The following is a 25,063-nucleotide window of genomic DNA, read 5'->3' on the forward strand; positions in this document are numbered from 1 at the left end:
ACTGTTCAGATGAGGGAAATGCAGCCTGGAAGGGTGAGGTCAGATGGATTATTAGCTGTAAATATGATAAATAAAATAGAATGCCCCCCATCAGGAACCGCAATGATCAGACTGTTCAGATGAGGGAAAGGCAGCCTGGAAGGGTGAGGTCAGATGGATTATTAGCCGTGAATATGATAAATAAAATAAAAATGCCCCCCATCAGGAACCGCAATGATCAGACTGGTTAGATGAGGGAAATGCAGCCTGGAAGGGTGAGGTCAGATGGATTATTAGCCGTATGATAAATAAAATAGAATGCCCCCCATCAGGAACCGCAATGATCAGACTGTTCAGATGAGGGAAATCCAGCCTGGAAGGGTGAGGTCAGACGGATTATTAGCCATGAATATGATAAATAAAATAGAATGCCCCCCATCAGGGACCGCAATGATCAGACTGTTCAGATGAGGGAAAGGCAGCCTGGAAGGGTGAGGTCAGATGGATTATTAGCCGTATGATAAATAAAATAGAATGCCCCCCATCAGGGACCGCAAAGATCAGACTGTTCAGATGAGGGAAATCCAGCCTGGAAGGGTGAGGTCAGATGGATTATTAGCCGTATGATAAATAAAATAGAATGCCCCCCATCAGGGACCGCAATGATCAGACTGTTCAGATGAGGGAAATGCAGCCTGGAAGGGTGAGGTCAGATGGATTATTAGCCGTGAATATGATAAATAAAATAGAATGCCCCCCATCAGGGACCGCAATGATCAGACTGTTCAGATGAGGGAAAGGCAGCCTGGAAGGGTGAGGTCAGATGGATTATTAGCCGTGAATATGATAAATAAAATAGAATGCCCCCCATCAGGAACCGCAATGATCAGACTGTTCAGATGAGGGAAATGCAGCCTGGAAGGGTGAGGTCAGATGGATTATTAGCCGTGAACATGATAAATAAAATAGAATTCCAAACTACTGATGGTCTAAAAAAAAAAAAAAAAAAAAAAACCACAATGGTAAAAAAACAAAAAAAGACAATGCATCTGAGGGTTTTTGGAGGTCATCTGTCATCAGGGCTTCACCAGAGGGGGAATCTGGATGACCTAAAAACATGGCTTTAAAGTTGATTTGTTGATTAAATCTGAATTCCAAGAATTCAGCCACTTTGTAAAAAGTGAAAGAACTCTGAGTTTAGTCCAATGAGGGGCCTGGCACCTCCTGGGCTTATTTGTATTATTTACATCTGATAGATGTAATTTACATCTATTATTATTCTATTATTTACATCCGATAGCATTGCTTCCAGAGCGCCGACAATGGACTCAGCTGGTCAGCCTCTTCAAAGTTTAGAGTCGGAGCAGCTACCATGCCTGCCTCCCCTCTCCTCCTTCCCAATCAAAGTAACCTGTATTATGTGAACGCATTCACAAAATACAAAGGCTTCTGTAAATGGGCAGCAGAGGGGAGGGCCGGGCATAGCTGCTCTTTCTCACAGACTCCAGTGTGGAGTGTAGGCAGACACATAAACCTGTCACATATAAATAACAGAGATAAGCCCACTATGTGGAGGGCAGCTACTAGAACTAGAAGTGGAACTTCGCTCTCAATCAACATCGACTATTTTTAACCCTTATGCTGCTAGCATTCGTAAATAGATAGGAAGATATATTTACTTACTTTGACCTTTTTTTATACATTTAAGTTATTTCCTGCTTTCTTGCCTAGGAAAATACTGTAATACAGCCTAGGTGTCTTCAGGAGGGTTTTCTCAGCTAAACACACCCTCCTATCTGCATGAGTTAAGGGCAGATGGATCCCAGGAAGTAAACGCTACATTAATCATCTGCCCTTACTCAAGATGGCCACGGCCAGAAATGCTATGGGGCTGTTTTTCAAAGTGATTTTTCAGCAAAATAAAGCATTGAGACTTGGATTGACCGATAAGTTTATCTGAATATTAAAATGAATTAAATAGCGTTTTTGAATTGTGCTCAGATACAGTGTCATTCCACTTTAACTGTTGTGCCTGCACTTTTTACAAAGTTGCTGAATTAGTGGAAAGAAGGGGATAGACTGAACCAGGAAAAAAACGAATTCCCAAGTGAAGCATGGAAGCTTCAAACTTTCAGCAAGCGCTAGTTTCCTGGCTGACGTGCCTGACTTTTCTCTTGCTTCAATAATCTCAGTAACTAAAAACAAGAATGAAGATAAAAATGTATGAGTTGGCCGATTGGCATTGAGACTGGAAGGGACAACACTGTACGCCAATCAGGCTTTATTACCTTGCACAGCCAACAAATTCAGTATGCTAATTGGAGGGAAGGCATAACCGTATGCAGGGGCGGACTGACAACTCATGGGTCCCCCCGGGCAATAGGGGATCATGGGGCCCCTGTGTCCTTGCCTGAACTCAAAAAAGCCTATGAAAAAGGTACCAGGGGCATCTCATGGGGCCCCCTACTGACCCCGGGCCCTCTGGCAGTGCCCGACTTTCCAAACGGTCAGTCCGCCCCTGACCGTATGAGATTTGCCTCATCAGCAAAACTGCTGCTTCACTATCCAATCACATTCTTGACCAAGTTGTGTGGTTTAGCACTTCTGTCTGGCAGTACTAGGGTCGCTGGTTTGAATCTCAGCCACGGCACCACTTGCCTGGAGTTTACATGTTCTCCCTGTGCCTGCGTGGGTTTCCTCCCACACTCCAAAGACATGCTGGTAGGTTAATTGTCTCCTGTCTAAATTGTCCCTAGTATGTGTATGTATGAATGTGAGTTAGGGACCTTAGATTGTACACCCCTTGAGGGTTAGGGACTGATGTGAATGTACAATATATATGTAAAGTGCTGTGTAAATTGATGGCGCTATACAAGTACCTGAAATAAATAAAATAATAAAAGCAGCTACAGAGTCAATGGTCAGGACTGATCTGTGGTATCTGCATTAGAAAACTGGCTGAACAGAACTGGATGACCACAAGTACATTTTGGAAGGTAAAACAGTTTATGCTTTTATATTTAGTGTCCTGCTTGTACTTAAAGCGACATTAAACTCAAAACCAATAAAGTAATATATTGCAGATAACCAATCTTTAGACATGTCACTGCATTCATTTTCTTTTCTTAGGCTTTTTTTCTCTCCATTTTTACCTGGTGATCTGGCCAGTAACACACCTCCTGTATTAGAGCGCCCCCACTCTGAATGAAAGAGCACAGGGGGCACCTTTGGAAAGCAGAATTGTTAGTCTGGGGGAAGGGGAGTGTTAGATTGACTAGCAGATTTAGATACACTATCAAACTGAAACCAAACTCCAGCTAATACTTAAAAAGAATAGAGGGAGGTTTTACATAAATAAATAAAAGATTTTAAGCTCCCCGCCATTGTTAAATGGTTTGTCTTATTTCTGTAAACTGACACATTCTGCTGGAGAGCTTGTAAACCAAACAACAGACTTACTGCTGGGATCGCCAGGTGAAACTAGAAGAAAGAAAGTCTAAAAAAGAAACATAATACAACCATCACATCTAAGAAACGGTAAGCTGCAATATAATAAATGCTTGAGTTGGGCTTAATACTACTTTAAAATCATCTGAAGTAAAGGTGTCCTAGATTGTAAGCTCCCAGGATCAGGGCCCTCCTATCCCTCTTGTATTGAACTGTATTGTTGCTGTATTGTCTCCCGTTATATTGTAAAGCGCTGAGCAAACTGTTGGCACGATATAAATACTGTATAATAATAATAAGGTGAAGCCCCCCAACCACACCGATGAGCCAAAGACGAGGCGCAGAAGAGACTGGGCCAGCGTTCAACTTTCTCCACTAGAATTTTCAGTATTGCACATACCAATATTTGGGGCTTCTGAGACATAATAGGGTCTTGTAGATATTATCATACTTCTGGTGTCAGATGTCCTTGGGTTTAGTACAGTAACTAGAAATCTAAAAGGATAATTCTCATTTCAAGGTGGCAAAAACTGTACGTGAAAAAAACAGCATAAAGTCTTTACTGAGCTGCAAATTAATCTGTACGGAGCTATTTTCCCCATTAGACGAGTGGAAAAAAAGTCAGGAGCAGATTTACAAATATGAAAAAAACTGAAAAAAGATACTTCCTCAGGGATTCTGACTTTATAAATAGGCCATACCGTATCCGCTTGGTTTGTTATTGGGAGTAACTGGAATTCCATCATCAAGGTTAGCAACAAAGATATTTGCAAATTTCCCATTGAATTGAGAGATTCCAGACACAGAGGGGGCGTCTTCTAAGTATGGTGGTAGTATCTGTTTGTGGGCGATTGTTGGTCATTTCTGGGGAGATTTTGGTTAAGACAAAATTGTTTACAAGGGTAGGAAGTCCATAGGCTGCACATTTCTGTTTTTTACTTCACAAAACCTGCTGACATGGATTTGCCTCCTCCATTCACTGAGGTTCCAGTAGTTTTGGCCCCCATTTCCTTTGTTGGACATCAAAGGTGAAAATCTACAATGGCTGCCTGTGAATTGTCAGGGGATGTCCAGTCTCCCTCAGGCCTGTAAAACATGAAACTGGTTTTATCGAGGGAAACTTTAAGAGTTTTACTTTTTCTTGATTTAAATGATGTAACAATTGTAATGAGACTCCAAAGTTTTTATAGCAGTGGTGGACAATTTTCTTGATATGGGGGCACCAAGTGCGGCCCCTGACATTGCCGATGGGCTACACACAATATTCCGTGATTATACAGTGGCAGAGACAGCAGACACAACAGGGTACAGCATGATACAAGATATAGCCAGAGACTGTGGAGATGTAGTCAGAAACTATAGGCCTGATGGTCACAGAGTGCAGACATGCTACAGGAGATGCACGAGACTACAGACATGCTACAGGAGATGGCACGAGACTACAGACATGCTACAGGAGATGGCACGAGACTACAGACACGCTACAGGAGATGGCACGAGACTACAGACATGCTACAGGAGATGGCACGAGACTACAGACACGCTACAGGAGATGGTCAGAGACTGCGGACACGCTACAGGAGATGGTCAGAGACTGCGGACACGCTACAGGAGATGGTCAGAGACTGCAGACACGCTACAGGAGATGGTCAGAGACTGCGGACACGCTACAGGAGATGGTCAGAGACTGCGGACACGCTACAGGAGATGGTCAGAGACTGCGGACACGCTACAGGAGATGGTCAGAGACTGCGGACACGCTACAGGAGATGGTCAGAGTCTGCGGACACGCTACAGGAGATGGTCAGAGTCTGTGGACATGCTACAGGAGATGGTCAGAGTCTGCGGACATGCTACAGGAGATGGTCAGTCTGCGGACATGCTACAGGAGATGGTCAGTCTGCGGACATGCTACAGGAGATGGTCAGAGTCTGCGGACATGCTACAGGAGATGGTCAGAGTCTGCGGACATGCTACAGGAGACTGTTACAAATTACCAAAAAGTTATAGCAGCTGTTCCAGAACGGGTACATGGTTCAGGAGACACATTACACAAGATCATTCCTATAACAGTACAATTTTGAGCGAGAACCATATGTGGCCCCTTGGCCACAGGTTAGGCACCAGTGTTCCAAAGTATTCAGCCTGTCACCGAGTCAGCAGTTGATTGAAGAATCTGAAGCCAAAGGAAAAAAAATATAGCCTAGCATCCTAAGTAAGGAACGAAAAATCCCAGCAGGGAGCTTAGGTCCTTACTTAGGAAGCTAGGCAAAAACTGAGCCGTCTCTAGCAGATGGGGATTTGGAGACCTCTGGGTTGTACTTCTGTGCCTAGTGTCCTACTTCTTCAGGCGGAACTATAACCTAACAACTTGGGTTACAAATTTTCAAGAGCTCCGGGATCCTCAAGAGCTCCAGGGATCCTCAAGAGCTCCAGGGATCCTTAAGAGCTCCAGGGATCCTCAAGAGCTCCAGGGATCCTCAAGAGCTCCAGGGATCCTCAAGAGCTCCAGGGATCCTCAAGAGCTCCGGGATCCTCAAGAGCTCCAGGGATCCTCAAGATCCCCAGGTTTGAAAGGCTGTAACAATTCTCTAGCAGATGGGGATTTGGAGACCTCTTGGTTGTACTTCTGTGCCTAGTGTCCTACTTCTTCAGGCGGCACTATAACCTAACACCTTGGGTTACAAATTTTCAAGAGCTCCGGGATCCTCAAGAGCTCCAGGGATCCTCAAGAGCTCCGGGATCCTCAAGAGCTCCAGGGATCCTCAAGATCCCCAGGTTTGAAAGGCTGTAACAATTCTCATTTAAGAATACTCAAATTATGATGACTACTAGTTCAGACGAGTACTATTTTACATTTGAAACTCATCAGTGCAGAGCTGCTTCTGGTCTGCTAAGTACCACTGAAGACACTATAATGTATTCCAGTGAAATACAAAAAATGCAGGATTTCTAGGACACCTCCTGTACACACTGTTTGTACAAAAATGGTTTCCTTCTTTTTGACTGTAAGCCCCCTTAACTGGCTCATACTAGGGCTTTCCATGTGTTACAAGAAAAGGTGAACTCCAGTCATCTTACCAAAATGACGTGCGGCAGCTCATTTACTCTCAGGAATGTAACAGAGAGGAAAACCAAACATATTGGTCCTGTGGAGGCTGGCTATCTGATCTTCTGTGCTTCTACTCCAAAATGTGGGTGGATCCTTAATATTACAATGCAGAGGCCCATTGGTTCTGCATTGTAAGTGATGATGTCGCTCAGATGGCAGAATAAATGACCAGAAAAAAAGCCGTGGCATTCAGGAACCAATCATCGATACTGAAAGCAGCAGGGAGGAAGCTGGTGAGATTACAGAGTACGTAATCTCTTTTTCAAACCCCCCTAGACTAAACAAGTGTTATATCCTGATTGTACAGGGGAATCCGCCAGCCATGTTTAATTTTTTTTAGGCTGACCGGAGTTCAGCTTCAATAAAATCTGTCTCAACAACTGTGCTTGAGAGGTCTAATGTCATTACATGAGATACAACATGAAAACTAATTCTGATTGGCTTAGGGATGCAGACAACCAATCCACAGTCAGCTTTCTGTCTTCCTGTGTCACATCTATACCGGCAACAAGATAAAAGATGCAATAAACTCATCAATGCATAAAAGAATAAATGGTTTTTTTTTCCCATTACGACAGGCAACTTACACGCAGATCATGGATACAACTGCGTCTCTCTGAAGGTTTCATTATTGATACTTAAACGGATGAGCCTGGCTCCGTAGTAGTCAATGATGTAGCTTGATCCATCAGATGGGCCAACAATCTGCAAGGGAAACTTCACATTTTAAAATTGCTAAAGTTAATTAAAAAAGCACTGCTTTAGAAAATGCCCGGCGTTCCAGTCAGGCTTCACGTTTATTTGTTATTTTTTTAATTGAAAAAAAAAGAGAAAGAGTAAAGGGGAAAAATATAGTTAGAAAAAAAGAAATAGGGCAAGAGAAAAAGCCGGGGAGAAGGAGAAAGAAAGAAAATGAAAGGAGAAAAGGAAAGGAAAAACAAAAGGAGAAAAGGAAAGGAAAAAACAAAAGGGAAAAGAAAGGGAAAAGGAAAAGAAAGGGAAAAGGAAAAGAAAGGGAAAAGGAAAAAGAAAAGAAAAAGGAAAAAGAAAAGAAAAAACAGAAAAGGAAAAAGAAAAAAAAGGAAAAGAAAAGAAAAAGGAAAAAGAAAAGAAAAAACAGAAAAGGAAAAAGAAAAAAAAGGAAAAGAAAAGAAAGGGAAAAAAAGGTGAAGAAAAGAAAAAGAAAGCGGGAAAAAGGGAAAAGAAAAAGAAAGCGGGAAAAAAAGAAAAAAAAAAGAAAAGAAAGTGGGAAAAAAAAGGAAAAGAAAAAGAAAGCGGGAAAAAAAGAAAAAAAAGGAAAAGAAAGGAAAAGGAAAACAAAGAAAAAAGGAAAAGAAAGGAAAAGAAAGAAAAAAAGGAAAAGAAAGGAAAAGGAAAAGAAAGGAAAAGGAAAAGAAAAAAAAGAAAAAGAAAAGAAAGCGGGGAAAAAAAAAAAAAGAAAGAAAGAAAGCGGGGGAAAAAAAGAAAAAAAAAGCGGGGAAAAAGAAAAGAAAAACAAAGGAAAAGAAAAGGAAAGGAAAAGGAAAGGAAAAGGAACGGAAAAGGAAAGGAACGGAAAAGGAAAAGGAAAGGAAAAGAAAAGGAAAGGAAAAGAAAAGGAAAGGAAAAGAAAAGGAAAGGAAAGGAAAAGGAAAGGAAAGGAAAAGGAAAGGAAAAGGAAAGGAAAAGGAAAGGAAAAGGAAAGGAAAAGGAAAAGAAAAGAGGAAAGGAAAAGAGGAAAGGAAAAGAGGAAAAGAAAAGAGGAAAAGAAAGGAAAGAAAAGAAAAAAAAAGGAAAGAAAGAAGAGAGAGAAACAAAAAAAGGAAGGGAGAGAGAAAGAAAAAGAGGGAGAAAGAGAGGGGAGACTGACACAGAGAGAGTGGTGGGTGGGAGGGCATGAGAGACTGAAACAGAGGTAAGGTAGTGAAGAAAGAAAAAAGAGTGACAGGAAGAGAGAGAGAAAAAACAATGGGGTGGGGTAACAAGAACCAAAATCCCTCTACTAAACTGGTGTTTAGCACGGTAGAATCTGTGATATCTGTAGAACAGCAGGTATCTGATGCATGTCTTACTTTTATTCTAAACCCCCAAAACAATGGGTTTGTACCTAATTTTCTGTTAGTTGGTGGAGCATTGCAAATCATTTCCTCATGCCCAGGGGCCCCCTGTGCACCCAGAACTGCTGATTTAAAGCACAGGCATAAATAAAATGCTATAAAGCCATTTATTCTACACTGCACAGGGCAGTTTCAGGCTTGTTGGCCATCACAAGTGCTGTGTATGGATATCATGGCTTCTCTGGAATAGGACAACCCAATCCGTACTCCACAGAAGCCGTGGTATCCATACACAGCACTTGTATCCCTCTCGCCCTCTTTATAGCATTTTATTTGTGTCTGTGCTTTAAATCAGGAATATCCAGAAAGGTTATGATGGGAAGTGACTAAAAGCCTCAAAATATATTGCTTAAAGCTGAACTCCAGGCAGATATAGAAAAAAAATAATGCAGCTCTGTAATTATTAAGACATCGTAAATGCTAGCAAAGTACCTGAATCTGACCTGGTATCACCCCCGGTTCACATCTATGCGGCAGTGCGGGCTGCGTTTTGCTCGGGCACGAGAGCCCATATGTTTGAATGGACTCCCGTGCCCAGTGACACACAGGGAAAGAAGTCCCTGCACTTCTTCCCAAAACGCAGCCCGCATGGGAACCTCGGTTCCCAGTACAATTGCGTTTCCCAGTGCAGGCGGCGTGCCATTAGCAATAATGGCACCCACCTGCGGGTCCGCAATTCTCTGTGAGGGTGGTGCGGCTGCATGGGTTTTCATGCGGATCCGCAGCGTCACCACCCGCATAGATGTGAACTGGGGATTAGTCTCTTTACAGCTGAGCCCAGTCTGAGTAAAGGAGAAGCAGCACAAGAACCCAATCTGTTCTGTTGTAGTGTGACGAGCATGCTGACAGGAGGAGACGGCAGAGTGACAGATGAGCTCACTAGCCCGCTGCTTCTTCTTTTACTCTCCAGTCACATGCTGGAGGGGGGACAAGACCTGTAAGTGTTACTGAATCATAGCAGCGCAAAATCAATTCTGCTGCCCTGCTAGACAGAACTATACTGTGTGTCAGGTCTGTATAAATCTCTGGACAGGATGGACAGAAATAGAAATCCATTTGGCAGGTGAAACAGCTATCATATGTATTTCATCTGAGTATTTAATTGTTTGTCCAGAGTTCAGCTTTAAATAGATAGTACCCGTGTTTACCAGCCTGTTTTTTTTTCTTATATTAGGTAATTGCACACTTGTTAGGTCACAACTCCACTATTTCTCCGGCTCCAGTTATTGATAAATGAACTCCGGTAAGCAAACCATAGGCGGCACGGACTGAGCACCAGAGGAAGCGGAGGCCAGCCTAGAGCTGAATTCCAGGATCTGTGTGGCCGAGTCTATTTCCAGTGCAATGTACACACAGCCGGGCCTCCTGGACCCTCTACAGACAGCTTGGCTGCTGACCGCAGGAACACATTTAAATGCCAGTGTAATTTACTCTAACCATCTCACTCGGCGCACAATGGCGGCAGAATCCTGAAACCTGCCATTATCTTCCAAGAGAAATGCGATCTCTGCTGCCGGGGCTTCCTTATGGCTTTTCGCAAAAGCTCTTTCTGTCTGTTTTGGACTGAATTCTGGGACCACAGCCCAGGAAGCAAATGTCAGAGGCAATATTTATGTTAATTCAAATTATAAGTATTAACATGTGATGGATTGTATTTAGTGTGTCTGATTTACAATCAGCCAATATTTCTTAAAGAGACCCTGTCACCTTGCCCATTCAGGACAAAGTGACAGGGTCTCTTTAAACCCCACCGCCTGACCCGGTTCTATTCATCTTCACAAAGCTGCTCCTTTCCCTATGACAGTTATTGCAACACACAGAGGGGTTTATTTACTAAAACTGGAGTGCGAAATCTGGTGCAGCTCTGCATAGAAACCAATCAGCTTCCAGATATTATTGCCAAAGCTTAAAGTGGAGCTCTACCCAAAAGGGGAAGTTCCATTTTAGGGACTGTTCCCCCGCTCCCCATTAAGGATTGGCACCTTTGGGGGGCGGGGAAGCGGGTACCAGAATTTGACAGGTACCCGCTCCCACTTCTGGTCTGATCGCCTAGGCAATCAGAAACGGAAGGTGTCCTCCCTCCCTGTAGTCTTTTGGGACACGTGACAGATCCCAGAAGACTACAGGCCCATTCATGAAGCGCAGCACTACTCACGCATGCGCAGCGGGTACCCAGCTGTAAAGCCGCAAGCTATCACAGCCAGGTGAACACACTGAGGATGCCGGCCTCCTGGAATACATGACGGCCGGTGAAACGGGCTGCGGGGGACACCGCAGGACCAAGAGACAGGTGAGTGGCTGTTTTTGTAGCTGCTGACTTTTATTTTTTGACAGCGTGAGTGGAACTCCGCTTTAAAGCGATAGTAAACAGCAGCCTAAAAAAATAAACAATCCCCTGCAAGGTAATGTCATAATATGCTAGTATGCAGTGCATACTATCACATTATGAAGGACTTACCATAAAACGCAACCCTCCAGTGGCCCACTGCCCCCGCTGCAGAGGCTTCCATCTTCACCAGGTCTTCTTTCCGGGTTTGCAAGCTTCGGCCATCTGACAGGCCGGGGCCACGATGACGTCACTCCCATGCATGCGCGTGGGAGTCCTGGGCTACGGCACAGTACTCTGAAGGAATGGCACAGGTATGCTGTTCCTTCAGAGTGCATGCGCTGGCTCTCAAAAAGAGTGAATATCTCCTAAATGATGCACATTTAGGAGATATTCATTTTACCTACAGTTAAGCTTTATTATATATTATATTGTAGGTAAAAGTATAAAAAAAAGTTCACTACCACTTTAAAGTGTTACTCAACCCAGGACCCCGCATCACTATATCTAGTCTCCCCGGACCCTGCATTCACTATACCCGGTCTCCCCGGACCCTGCATTCACTATATCTGGTCTCCCCGGACCCTGCATTCACTATACCCGGTCTCCCCGGACCCTGCATTCACTATACCCGGTCTCCCCGGACCCTGCATTCACTATACCCGGTCTCCCCGGACCCTGCATTCACTATACCCGGTCTCCCCGGACCCTGCATTCACTATACCCGGTCTCCCCGGACCCTCCATTCACTATACCCGGTCTCCCCGGACCCTCCATTCACTATACCCGGTCTCCCCGGACCCTCCATTCACTATACCCGGTCTCCCCGGACCCTCCATTCACTATACCCGGTCTCCCCGGACCCTCCATTCACTATACCCGGTCTCCCCGGACCCTCCATTCACTATACCCGGTCTCCCCGGACCCTGCATTCACTATACCCGGTCTCCCCGGACCCTGCATTCACTATACCCGGTCTCCCCGGACCCTGCATTCACTATATCCGGTCTCCCCGGACCCTGCATTCACTATATCCCTATATCCACTCTCCCCGGACCCTGCATTCACTATATCCGCTCTCCCGGGACCCTGCATATGACCCGAGACTGCGGACACAGTACAGGATATAGCGAATGCAGGGTCCGGGGAGAGCGGATATAGTGAATGCAGGGTCTGGGGAGAGCGGATATAGCGAATGCAGGGTCCGGAGAGAGCGGATATAGCGAATGCAGGGTCCGGGGAGACCGGATATAGCGAATGCAGGGTCCGGGGAGACCGGATATAGCGAATGCAGGGTCCGGGGAGACCGGATATAGTGAATGCAGGGTCCGGGGAGACCAGATAGTGTAAATGCAGGGTCCGGGGTTTAGTAACACATTAGGAGCCAGGAAAGATCACTTTCTCAGTAACTGCATAGTTCAACATTTCCTCACTGGTGCCCACCACTAGCATGCAGCTCTAGGGGGTCACTTACAGCAAACAGACCCTGCCTCTCTTTAGACTAGGGGAGGGTGCAACAAAATGGATATGGGACCAGAGGACGCAAGGACTGGCTGCAGATCTGTACAAGCTGTCTGGCTTAACCGTGACTTTGTGATTAAAAAAAAAACATTTTAAAGATTCTATAATATTTAGCATTCAAGTTTTTTTTTCTGTGTAAACTCTTTCAGCCCTTCAAAGATGTCTAAAAAGTAAATTTATTGTCTTCTGGTCTAAAAAAAAAAAAAAGTAGGATCTGGTTTTAAAAAAAGGAGCTGCTTTAACCACTAAATACCATCAAGTACCGTGTTTTCTCCCCTTCCTTGCAATGTTTGGGTAGCTTATATAGAAACCAGGACTTAACCCTTCCCTCCAGTCAGGACATCCTGCAACATCTAGCTCTTTCCTCCTCTGCCTGACTATCCCTGGCCCACTCCTTTCATTCATTGGCTTTCAGTTCTTTTAGCCTGAGTTCTCCGCCCCCCCCCCCCCAGTTTTCAGCAGACAGCCTGTTGTGAGCTATAGTGAAGAAAGAAAAAAAAAGACAGCAATTGCATTTAACCACTTCCTGTCCGGTCGTTGTATATAAACGGCCGGAGGGTGGCAGTTTATAAACGGCTTTCCCAGGCCCCCTGCTTGTGCACGCTCCTCTGGACACAGTGAAACACCGATCGTCGGACAGGACCTCTGTGCGAGGTCCCGATCATGTAATCACAGATTGGCCAATCAGTGATCACATGCGGAGTAGTAAGCAAGATGTCACTTGTGACATCATTGCTTACTATGTGTGAAATCTGTGAATGATCACAGAGGTCACATGGTACAAGGCTATTCACAACAGCCTTGTACCATGTGACAAGCTGTGACCAATCACAGCTCACTCAGTAGTTCTCAATGGCTGCAAGAATGCAGCTAGAGAGCAGGAGAAATGATTGCTTTTACATTCTTTATGGGTATAAAAGCAATCAGTGTAGAAAAAAAAAAAAAAAAATCTTCATCAACCCCCACAAGTAGTACAGTGTCACCATGGTGACACTGTACTGCTAGGGTGACAGTATGTAAAAAAAAAAAAAAAAAAAAATGTAAAAAAAAAGTTTAAAAATTATAATTTTTGGCTATAAACTAATTTGGGTTATTTTTTTTTTTACTAAGAATATAACGGAATACATTTTGGCCAAGAATTATGATGAAATAATATTTGCAAAATTTTATAAGAAAAACACTTTTTAAAACATTTTTTGGACTTTTTAATTTACATAGCAACAAAAATAAAAATCCCAGTGGTGAATAAATGCCACCAAAATAAAGCTTTATCTGTCTCAAAAAATGCTAAAAAATTCATATGGGTACAGTGTTGCATGACAGCGCATTCTTTGTCATTCAAAGTGTGATAGCGCTGAAAGCTGAAAATTGCCCTGGACAGGAAGGGGGTAAAAGTGTCCGAACAGGAAGTGGTTAAAAATCAGCACTGACATTCGTATTGAGAAAAAAATTTGTAAAAAATTTGTAAACCGAGGCATTATTTTCATTCGTAAACCGAGGTATTACTGTATCTGGGTTTACACAGACATTGGGTGCACACTAAACAGATACTTTACGGTTATAGAGGGTTATATATTTGCATTCAAGTTTTTGTGCCCAGAGCTGAGCTTTAACAGACTGAATAGTGAATTCTGCTGCAAGCAGGGGAAACTAGTGGAAATAGAAAATATGCCCAAATGATCATAGTTGCTTGCAATGTATACAATTACAAGACAAAATCCCTTCTGTGACATATTTTGTTAGAGTACTTCATGCTTTGTAACGAACTGACCTGCATGGCGATGAGGATAAAGTCAATTAGGCTGCCAATTCCGCAGAAGCCAACTGTGCAAAACTTCAGCATTCCTGGATGAAAAGCAAAACGGAAAATGGTGACATCATATCCTGTTCATTTATCCAAATCAGCGCACCATGGGGCCACCTATATTGTAGCTGCCACTCTAGCCAAGTGGAGGCACCAAAATAATAAATAATAAAACCATTTTCTTCTATGGACATTTGGGAAATCAATTTTATAGTTTTGCTGTGCGTTACAAAATACTGCTCCTGACCATATCAAGCTCATTTTACATAAATAATATTCGTGGCATTAAAAAGTGTCAGAAAAAAAAAAAAAAAAATCGAAAAATATAATATCTTTATTATTCCTCTACAGTGTACACCCAAGCGAAGGTCGTGTTTTCCCGCACAAGGGATGCAAAGGTGTTCAGTGCACCTGTCAGGTCTTCATTGCCGCCTGTGATCCCAATAAGGAGATTCACCTTCATTTGTCACCAAAACAGAATTATAGAGAAAAATTTTCAGTGGGGGCACTAGTACTAGTGACAACAGATTCCCTCACTTTGAAGGAATTTCCTCTCACTTCCTGTTTTGACTATGGAGCAGGAAATTGAAAATCTCTCCAGTAGGGACAGAGATGCCAAAAAAAAAATGACAGGGGTTATAACCCTTTCTTAGACTACTTTCACACTGAGGAGTTTTTGAAGCGTGTTTGCGTAAAAAAAGCGCCTCAGGAAAAATGCTTCCCTATGTATGTGAATGTATATCTATTTATTTATTTCAGGTACTTATATAGCGCCGTCAATTTACGCCGCGCTTTACATATATATTGTACATTCACATCACTCCCTAACCCTCAAGGGGCGTACAATCTAAGGTCCCTAACTCACATTCATACATACACATACTAGGGACAATTTAGACAGGATCCAATTAGCCTACCAGCATGTCTTTGGAGTGTGGGAGGAAACTGGAGTAGCCGGAGGAAACCCACGCAGGCACAGGGAGAACATGCAAACTCCAGGCAGGTGGTGCCATAGTTGGGATTTGAACCAACCACCCTAATACTGCCAGGCGGAAGTGCTAACCATTTAGCTACTGTGCTGCCCATAATATCTTGTGTATTTTCACCCTGAAGCACAATTGCGGTGCGATGTAAAAACTCCTGCTTTCAGCATCTTTGGCGCATGTTAAAAAAAAAAAAAAAACCAAAATGCCTCTTTCCATTGAAATCAATAAACAACACCTAAAATGTGTCTCAAAACTGCCTCTTCCCATTGAAATAAATGGAAACCGCCTGAAATGCACCTCAAAAACGCCTCTGGGAAGCATTTTTGGTGCAATTTTTAAGTCACGTGTCCTTTAAAAACACTCAGAAAGCGCGGCAAAAGCGCAGTAAAAACTCATGTGTTTTTGCGGCAGATCAGTGTGAAAGTAGCCTATCAAAAAAAAATTAATAAAATGATGCCTTTAGTTCTACATTAAAGTATACAAATATACTGCTTAATCATCAGAAATCCAGTGAGCTCCTAACATCCTGTTTGGTATGAACAGGAGCCAGGCGCTGTGTAGTTTTGTGATAGAAATAATACACCTTGTATGGAGGTGTGTCTTTAATAAGTCATATGGTAAAACAATAATAAATAACCAGCCTGTGGCTTTAGGAAGCCAGGTTCCAAGATGGACGGCCCGTCCGCTCAGAGGGAAGCAGTGGAGTAGAATGCCTGTCAGTGCAGGGACCACGTTTACCCGACGTCCCAGCGTCCTGGATGACGTCACCACGATGTGGAGAGACAGAGGGGGGGAACTCTTGCTGGAGCCGCAGCTTTAGAAGGAAGAGGCCGGTTGCTGGGACAACATGTTTCGCGCGCATGCGCTTTGTCAAGTCTCATCCTGTTTGGGCCACCAATGCGGTGCCTTTTCTGCACTGAAATCCCAGCATTGCCAGCCCTGCCTGTTGGACTACAGAACTATTGCAATCCCTCTCTACATGCATGCATCAATATCTTGCAGAAACGTTTTGCTGCATTGACAACCAAGAGCCTGACCACACATTGGAGTTGATTTACTAAAACTGGAGAGTGCAAAATCTGATGCAGCTTTGCATAAAAACCATTTAGCTTCCTTTTTTTTTTGTGTCAAAGGGTAACTGAACAAGCTGAAATTAGAAGCGGATTGGCTGCCTGGCTGTTCTGCACAGCTGCACCATATCTTGTACTCTCCAGTTTCAGTAAATTAACCCCACTGTGTGTAGGGAAAGGGCTTGCGGGAGATGTGGGTCTGGGGGTGTGTCTGTAGAAGTGACCTCTCAACAGCTGCCACTGCAAAGATTTACACACCTGGGGATGATATCATGGGAAATAAATCTGTTTCTCCCTACAAAAAGAAGACAGAAGAATAAATAAGGATGGGACACGATCTAGAGGTGGTTGGGGGTAAACACAGATAATGCCTGCAGAGATCTTCAAAGCGAAATTAAACTAAATTTTTTCCATGTTTACCCATGAGCAAGCTTCTATTATTCCCATAATGTAGAAGGGGCTCCAGTTCTGCACAGCAGACCCCATATATACAGTTGCAAGAAAAAGTATGTGAACCCTTTGGGATTACGTGGAGTTTTGCATGAATTGGGCATAAAATGTGCTCTGAACGTCATCTAAGTCACAACAATAGAAGAACACAGTCTGCTGAACATAATACTACACAAACATTAGATGTTGCCATGGTTTAATTGCACATAACATGTAAACATTCACAGTGCAGAGAGGAAAAAGTATGTGACCCTTTGGACTTAATACCTGGTTGACCCTCCTTTGGCAGCAATAACCTCAACCAAATGTTTCCTGTAGTTGCAGATCAGACCTGCACAACGATCTGGAGTCATTTTGGACCACTCCTCTTCACAAAACTGTTTCAGTGTAGCAATATTCTTGGGATGTCTGGTGTGAATCTCTCTCTTAAGGTCATGCCACAGCATTTCAATCGGGTTGAGGTCAGGACTCTGACTGGGCCACTCCAGAAGGCGTATTCTGTGCTGTTGCAGCCATTGTTTTGTTGAATGACTTGTATGCTTTGGGTCATTGTCCTGTTGCATCACCCATCCTCTGCGGAGCTTCAGTTGGCGGACAGACGGTCGTACGTTTTCCTGCAAAATGTCTTGATAAATTCTGGAATTCAATTTCCCATCAATGACAACAATCCATCCAGGCCCTGAGGCAGCAAAGCAGCCCCAAACCATGATGCTCCCTCCGCCATGTTTCACAGTGGGGATGAGGTTTTGATGTTGGTGTGCTGTGCCTTTTTTTCTCCACACATAGTGTTGTGTGTTCTTCCCAAACAACTCAATCTTGGTTTCATCTGTCCACAGTATATTTTGCCAGTAGTGCTGTGGAACATCCAGGTGCTCTTTTGCAAACTTCAAACGTGCTGCAAAATTCTTTTTAGACAGCAACGGCGTCCTCCGTGGTGTCCTCAGATGTACTCCATTCTTGTTTAATGTTTTCCTTATTGTAGATGTGTCAACAAAAATGTTAGCATGTGCCAGAGATTTCTGTAGGTCTTTAGCTGACACTCTGGGATTCTTCTTTACCTCATGCAGCATTCTGCGCTGTGCTCTTGCAGTCATTTTTACAGGACGACCACGCCTAGGGAGAGTAGCAACAGTGCTAAACTTTCTCCATTTGTAGACAGTCTGTCTTACCGTGGACACATGAACATCAAAGCTTTTGGAGATACTTTTGTAACCCTTTCCAGCTTCATACAAGTCAACAATTCTTGATCGTAGGTCTTCTGAGAGCTCTTTTCTGCGAGGCATGGTTCACATCAGATAGTGCTTCTTGAAACCAGTAAACCCAAAACAGGTGTGTGTTTTTTAAGGGCAGGACAGCTGTCAGCAACACATCCAATATCATCACACCGATTGGAGTCAAGGTTGGCTCACTCCTGGCTCCAATTAGCTCTGGGAGAAGTCATTAAGCTAGGGCCTCACATACTTTTTCCTCCCTGCACTGTGAATGTTTACATGTTATGTGCAATTAAACCATGGCAACAGCTAATGTTTGTGTAGTATTATGTTCAGCAGACTGTGTTCTTCTATTGTTGTGACTTAGATGACGTTCAGAGCACATTTTATGCCCAATTCATGCAAAACTCCACGTAATCCCAAGGGGTTCACATACTTTTTCTTGCAACTGTATATATATATACACATACACACACATACATACACTGCTATAACTGTGTGCTGCCTAAGTTGCCTTTTCACTATAATTCACGGCATCAACACCCTGCTGGGATCAGCAGTACAGACTTGCGAGAGCAGACCACTTTGCTGGAAGTGCACTGTGACATGTAGTCATGGCCAAAAATATTGGCACCCCTGCCAGACAATGCACCACTTTGCCCAGAGAATTGTTGCAATTACAAATGTTTCGGCATTCTCATGTTTATTTCCTTTGTTTGTATTGGTATGACACAAAAATGTGGAGAAACAAACAGCCAAATCTGACACATTCCACACAAAACCCCCAAAAATGGACTGGACAAAATTATTGGCACCTCAATTTTATATTTGGTAGCACACCCCCTGGAAAAAATAGCTGAAATCAATGGTTTCATGAAACCATCAATGAGTTCCTTCCACCTCGCTACTGGAATTTTGGAGCGCTCTTCTTTCGCCAACTGCTCCAGGTCTCCCAGATTGGAAGGGTTCCTTTTCCCAACTGCTGTTCTGAGATCTCTCCACAGGAACTCTATGGGATTGAGATCTGGACTCATTGCTGGCCAGTTCAGTCCTCTCCAGCGCTTTGTCTGAAACCATTTCTGGGGACTTTTTGACGTGTGCTTTGGGTCACTGTCCTGCTGGAAGACCCATGACCTCTGACGGAGATCCAACTGCCTGACACTGGGCCCTACATTGCACCCCAGAAATTCTTTGATAGTCTTCAGATTCCATAATGCCATGCACACGGTCAAGACATCCAGTGCCTGAAGCAACAAAGCACACCCAAAATATCAGTGACCCCCCACCATGTATGACTGTATTCTTTTCTTTAAAGGCATCATTGCTTTTTTCTGAAAACAATAGAATGATGGGCTTTACCAAAAAGCTGCCATTTTGATTCATCTGCCCACGGCACATTCTCCCAAAAGGATTTTGGTAAACTCCAATCTGGCTTTTTTAGGTTTCTGTGTCAGCAGTGGGGTCCTCCTGGGTCTCCTACCATAGCGCCCCTTTTCATTCAGATGGCGACATATAGTGCAAGCTGACACAGGTGTACCCTGTGCCTCTAGTTCAGCCTAAATTTGACTGGAAGTTGATGGAGGTTCATTATCCACCATTTGAACAATCCTTCGTTGCAACCTTCAATTTTTCTTTCGTCCTCGTCCAAGGAGATTAGCTACAGTGCCATGGGCTGTAAACTCGACAATGTTGCGCACAGTGGACACAGGAACATTAAGATCTGTGGAGATAGACTTGTCACCTTGAGATTGTCCATGCTTTTCCACAATTTTTGTTTTCAAATCCTCAGACAATTCTTTGCTGCTCTTTCTCTGCTCCTTGCTCCATGTGGCACACAGAGACACACCACAGAAAGGTTGAGTTAAATTTTCACCATTTTAACTGGTTTTCGGTGTGATTTCTATATTATTATTATTATTATTATTATACAGTATTTATAAAGCGCCAATAGTTCGCTCAGCGCTGTACATTACAAAGGGGGACAGAACATGTGACAGAACAATACCAATACAATGCAAAACATGAGGGGATCGAGGGCCCTGCTCCTTGGAGCTTACAATCTAGGAGGGAGGGGATGGTGGTACAGGAGGAAAAGCTGTGGGGGATGGAGTGGTAGGAAGAGTGGAGGAGGTCGGCAAGTTAGCAGGGGGTGGGGTAGGCTTCCCTGAAGAGATGGGTTTTCAGGGTGCGCCTAAAGGAGAGGAGAGTAGGTGATAATCTGATGGGTTGGGGCAGGGAGTTCCAGAGGATGGGTGACACCCTGGAGAAGTCCTGGAGGCGGGCATGGGAGGAGGAGACCAGGGAACTAGAGAAAAGGAGGTCTTGACAGCACCTTTTAATGGATACTAGTGAATTTAATTACAGACTACAGGATCATCACAAACTTGGAATACAATTATTTCTTACAATTTTGAGAAGGTGCCAATAATTCTTTCAGTTTTGGGTGGAATGAGTCAGATCTGGCTTTTTGTTTCTTCACTTTTTTGGGTCATACCAATACAAAAAGAAAAGAAATAAACATGATAACGTCTAAACATTTGTAACTGCAACAATTTTCTGAGCAAAGTGGTGCATTATCTGACAGGTGCAGGGGAGCCAATATTTTTGGCCATGGCTGTAAAAAAAAAAAAAAAAAAAAAAAGGCAAAAACGAGAGAATGTCCCCAGCACACCACAAATCTCCAAAATAGGTCCAGAGCTTTATTCAGCGATCACATAGAAGCAATGTTTCGGAGCCTCGCAGAACCCCTTCAATCAGGAATGTGGCCACATGCCTGATGAAGGGGCCCTGTGAGGCTCGAAACATTGCTTCTATGTGATCGCTGAATAAAGCTTTGGACCTGTTCTGGAGATCCATGGTGTGATGGTGATATTCTCTCACTCTATCAACAGTTCCAGCCCGTGGTTGCTGCAGCACCCACTTATTTATACGGCCATTTTTCAGGAACGTGCGTGTTAGAATAGTACACTGCTCAAAAAGAAAAAAAAATGAAAAACACTTTGAAAACACATCAGATCTCAATGGGGAAAGATCTCATGCTGGATCTCTATACTGACATGGATGGGTAATGTGTTAGGAAGGCAAGGATGCCCCATCGTTTGATGGAAATGAAAATTATCAACCTACAAAGGACTGAAATCAAAGACACTGCGAAAATCATATTTTTATGTCCTTTTCCATCTTTGTAAAGTTCCATTACCTTGTTACGCAGGAATTTTGACAGTTCTTTTCTGATCCCCCTGGCTCAGTATCTAGCCTAGTCAGTGCTTCCACATAAGAGCTAACAAACTCATTGACTATTTATACACTGACACTAATTGCAATTTAAAAAGCCACAGATGTGGGGCATTAACCTCTAATTGGCATTTTAACCCGTGTGTGTCACCTTGCGTGTCTGTACCAAGGCCAAACATTCCAGGGGAGGGAAACTGTTGATCCGGGCCATTTGGGTGATCTCTGCTATCATTAGGATTTAAAAAGGAGCCTAACAACTATTTGATAATAAATAGCTTCATATGATTATCATCCTTCAATAAAAGAGCAATTTTTGGCATGATCAGTCATTTTTAATATCAATGCCAAAATTTCACAATTTCTGCCAGGGGTGCAAAGTTTTGAGCACAACTGTAGATAAAACCAAACTCTTTCAATGGTATATTTAAAACCCAAGTGCAGCCAAAAGTAAAAACAGAAAATCAGAAAACAGGAGCAAAAAGGAGCAAGCAGGGGGCAAGCAGCACTAGCCCCAGTGGTGTATTTAGGTTTTGTGCTGCCCTAGGCAACACATAAATCGTCTGCCCCCACGGGCACCGACCCACACCCCCCCTCCCACGGAGAGAGCCTGACATTAACCAACAAACCCTTGCACCCCATCTGGGAGAGCCTTCCACTACCCCCCCCCCCCCTCCCTCCAGCGATAGAGAGAAACTCATCTTCACAGCTCTGGACATCCCCGGGAGCGAGAGCCAGGCTCTACATACACCATCAAACAGCCCACAGCCTCTCTTGGATCCCACCTGGTTCCCATGGTGCACGTGTCCCTTCTTTCATCCCTTTTTCTAGGGGGAGGTGCTGCCCCCCTGAAAAATGCCGCCCTAGGCAAGTGCCTTGTTTGCCTTGTGGTAAATACACCCCTGACTAGCCCACAGATAGATCACTAAGAAGAATGTCCAAAGTTACAGACGTGCGTAACATCTCCTAATGAAGAGGGCTCATTTGTAGGCATGGCATAAGCAAGCCCACTTTATTAGGTGCCCAGTTTGCTCTTCTGGCTGTCTTGGGAGCAGGTGTCACATGGCTGCACACTGTGGCAACTGGCTGGTGGCTACACATTCCATAAGTTCCATGTAAGTTGTGACTTCTCTATATTGCATTCCTGATGAAGCAGTGTTTACAAGCTGTGAAACGTGTTGAGTTGACGCCACTGTGGACCTACAACCTGAAAGTTCCTCGTTTAACAAATATATGTCCATTGTAAAGGATTTTTATGTAGCTGGTCAGGAAGTGATGAGGGAGTGAGGCAGTATCGAACGGAAAAAGTCTTTAGCAAAATTAATATAAATAAATAATTTGCGCTAGTAAATGTGTATAAATATATACATGTATATAAAGAAATCATCAAATCATAAGTCCAGAAAAAAATATATATATGCCAATACCACAAAAAAATATAAAAAAACTTTTAAGTGCAAAAAACTTTTGTGCACAAAAAGTGTCTAAATATGAAAAAATTTCACCAAAAAAACCTTGATAATATAATGGCAGATCATCCATAAATATATCTTCAGAAACGGAAACTCTGCAACACACCGATCCTCATCGATCGAAATAACAGGATGAAAAACTTTATAGTTAATCGAAAATCCACTTCTCCAATAGATAAAGGACCACCTTCAAACGTATCCATGGGGGGAAATGCCAAACACTCGAGAGAAACAGAAAGACTTCATGGTGCAATATTATAAAAACCAATTCCTTTATTAGGTACTCATTGCACTTACTCAAGAGGTGTCCCAGCCGACACCAGCATCAACAGCATAACAGCAATCACATAAACGAGCCTGGCTACTCAGCACATGCGCAGTAGCTGGCAGCCAAAAACGTAATGACGTCACATCAATCAAGGTCCGCCCTACGCGTTTCGTCATCGACGTCCTCACGGAGCGGAGTGGCCGCTCCGTGAGGACGTCGATGACGAAACGCGTAGGGCGAAGCTTGATTGATGTGACGTCATTACGCTTTTGGCTGCCAGCTACTGCGCATGTGCTGAGTAGCCAGGCTCGTTTATGTGATTGCTGTTATGCTGTTGATGCTGGTGTCGGCTGGGACACCTCTTGAGTAAGTGCAATGAGTACCTAATAAAGGAATTGGTTTTTATAATATTGCACCATGAAGTCTTTCTGTTTCTCTCGAGTGTTTGGCATTTCCCCCATGGATACGTTTGAAGGTGGTCCTATATCTATTGGAGAAGTGGATTTTCGATTAACTATAAAGTTTTTCATCCTGTTATTTCGATCGATGAGGATCGGTGTGTTGCAGAGTTTCCGTTTCTGAAGATATATTTATGGATGATCTGCCATTATATTATCAAGGTTTTTTGGTGAAATTTTTTCATATTTAGACACTTTTTTTGCACAAAAGTTTTTTGCACTTAAAAGTTTTTTTATATTTTTTTGTGGTATTGGCATATATATTTTTTTTTCTGGACTTATGATTTGATGATTTCTTTATATACATTTATATATTTATACACATTTACTAGCGCAAATTATTTATTTATTGGTACACTTTATATATGGTGATTTTTTGCAGCTGGTACACTATTAGTAAGTTATATAATTTTGACCATAGGCGCTATTATTAATTTTTCCTAAAATTAATATAAACACTTTAAGTTTTCTGAATTTTATGGGAAGAAAATCATTTTTAAAAGAATTGCAACAAAATATATGAATAAGAACGTTGTAAACAAATTGGTGTGCTGCCTTAAAAATCTGGATCTATTTGTTCTTGATATGCCATTAAAAGTACAGAATCAAGTGCAGTGGCTCACCTAAAGCAGGGTAACCCAGATAGAACCTGTCCGCTCCGAGCCATCCAAGAAACAAGGACAACGCCACTGCTACTTTGTAGGAATAACCGTTTCTGCAAATAACAGAAGAGAGATGAATATACAGAGCACATAAAATCATGACATACACCTTGTAATGGAACCGACCCCGGACTGCGCTTGGGTACTTCCGTTAGACTACCGCTTCCCCGTCCGAACATCGACAACAGACACCACAGCTGACCATACAAGACTAGACGACACCAGTCTTGAAGTAAACCAGGAGGTAGACTAGTTTATTTGAACACAGATACAAGATACATACACTCAGGGGACAAGGGGACAATCCCCCCTCCCTGCATAGTGACACATGGCGGGGCAATCTACATTTAGTAACAAGAGATACACCAGCAGACAGTCCCTTCAGAAGGGAGGGCTGCTGGAGACACCCCCCACCAAGCCAATACACAAACATCCCATAATAAATTGCTCCCAAGCCTGACAAACAGAACAATGGGATGCAGCCCCATAACACCAGACAATCCACAACACCCACCCCACCTATACATGTCAACACAATATTAGGACAGATCACCCTGTACCCCTAACAGGGTGACTTACACAAAATAGGTATATGGGGAGCCGAGACAGGGGTCTCCCCAACTCTCCAAAGTGAGCTGGGTTCCATGTGCCCCCCACCCAAAGTGACTCTCGTCACACACCTTAGCTCCTTACACTGTAAGTTGAAGTTTAATCTGTTTATATTTTACCTACGACTGTGACAAAGCACTGATTCATGCAAAATGCATTGTCATGGTAACCAGGAATTGCCTGGCCAGCTCCATGCCATCCACTCCATCTGGTTGATGTACGGTGGCCGCTGCCGGTTCCCCTGAGGTCACTTCCGGTGTGCAATCTTCAGTGACACTGTGAAGATTTCCTCTGTCCCTCTGAGGACACACCATCCTGTGCATGCCAGTGGATCCACACATTCCTAGGTATTGTCCTACAC

At 43.4% G+C, this 25,063-nt stretch overlaps 1 protein-coding gene across 1 annotated transcript in view; it reads right to left on the minus strand.

Moving 5' to 3' along the window:
• Positions 1–1,913: 1,913 nt before the first annotated feature.
• The window catches only part of TM2D1 (TM2 domain containing 1), a 31,557-nt gene continuing 8,407 nt past the window's right edge, over positions 1,914–25,063 (minus strand). Inside the window, exons 4-7 of the mRNA XM_089689689.1 lie at positions 24,055–24,146; positions 14,253–14,326; positions 7,126–7,243; positions 1,914–4,512 (exon numbers count right to left, since the gene is read on the minus strand). Of these exons, the coding sequence (XP_089545815.1) occupies positions 7,133–7,243; positions 14,253–14,326; positions 24,055–24,146 (277 nt within the window). The 3' untranslated portion in view covers positions 1,914–4,512; positions 7,126–7,132. The remainder of the gene's footprint in view (positions 4,513–7,125; positions 7,244–14,252; positions 14,327–24,054; positions 24,147–25,063) is intronic.

Source organism: Staurois parvus, unplaced genomic scaffold (genome assembly GCF_062004578.1).
Source record: "Staurois parvus isolate SC_StPar_1 unplaced genomic scaffold, SC_StPar_1.0 ptg000491l, whole genome shotgun sequence".
NCBI lineage: Eukaryota > Metazoa > Chordata > Amphibia > Anura > Ranidae > Staurois > Staurois parvus.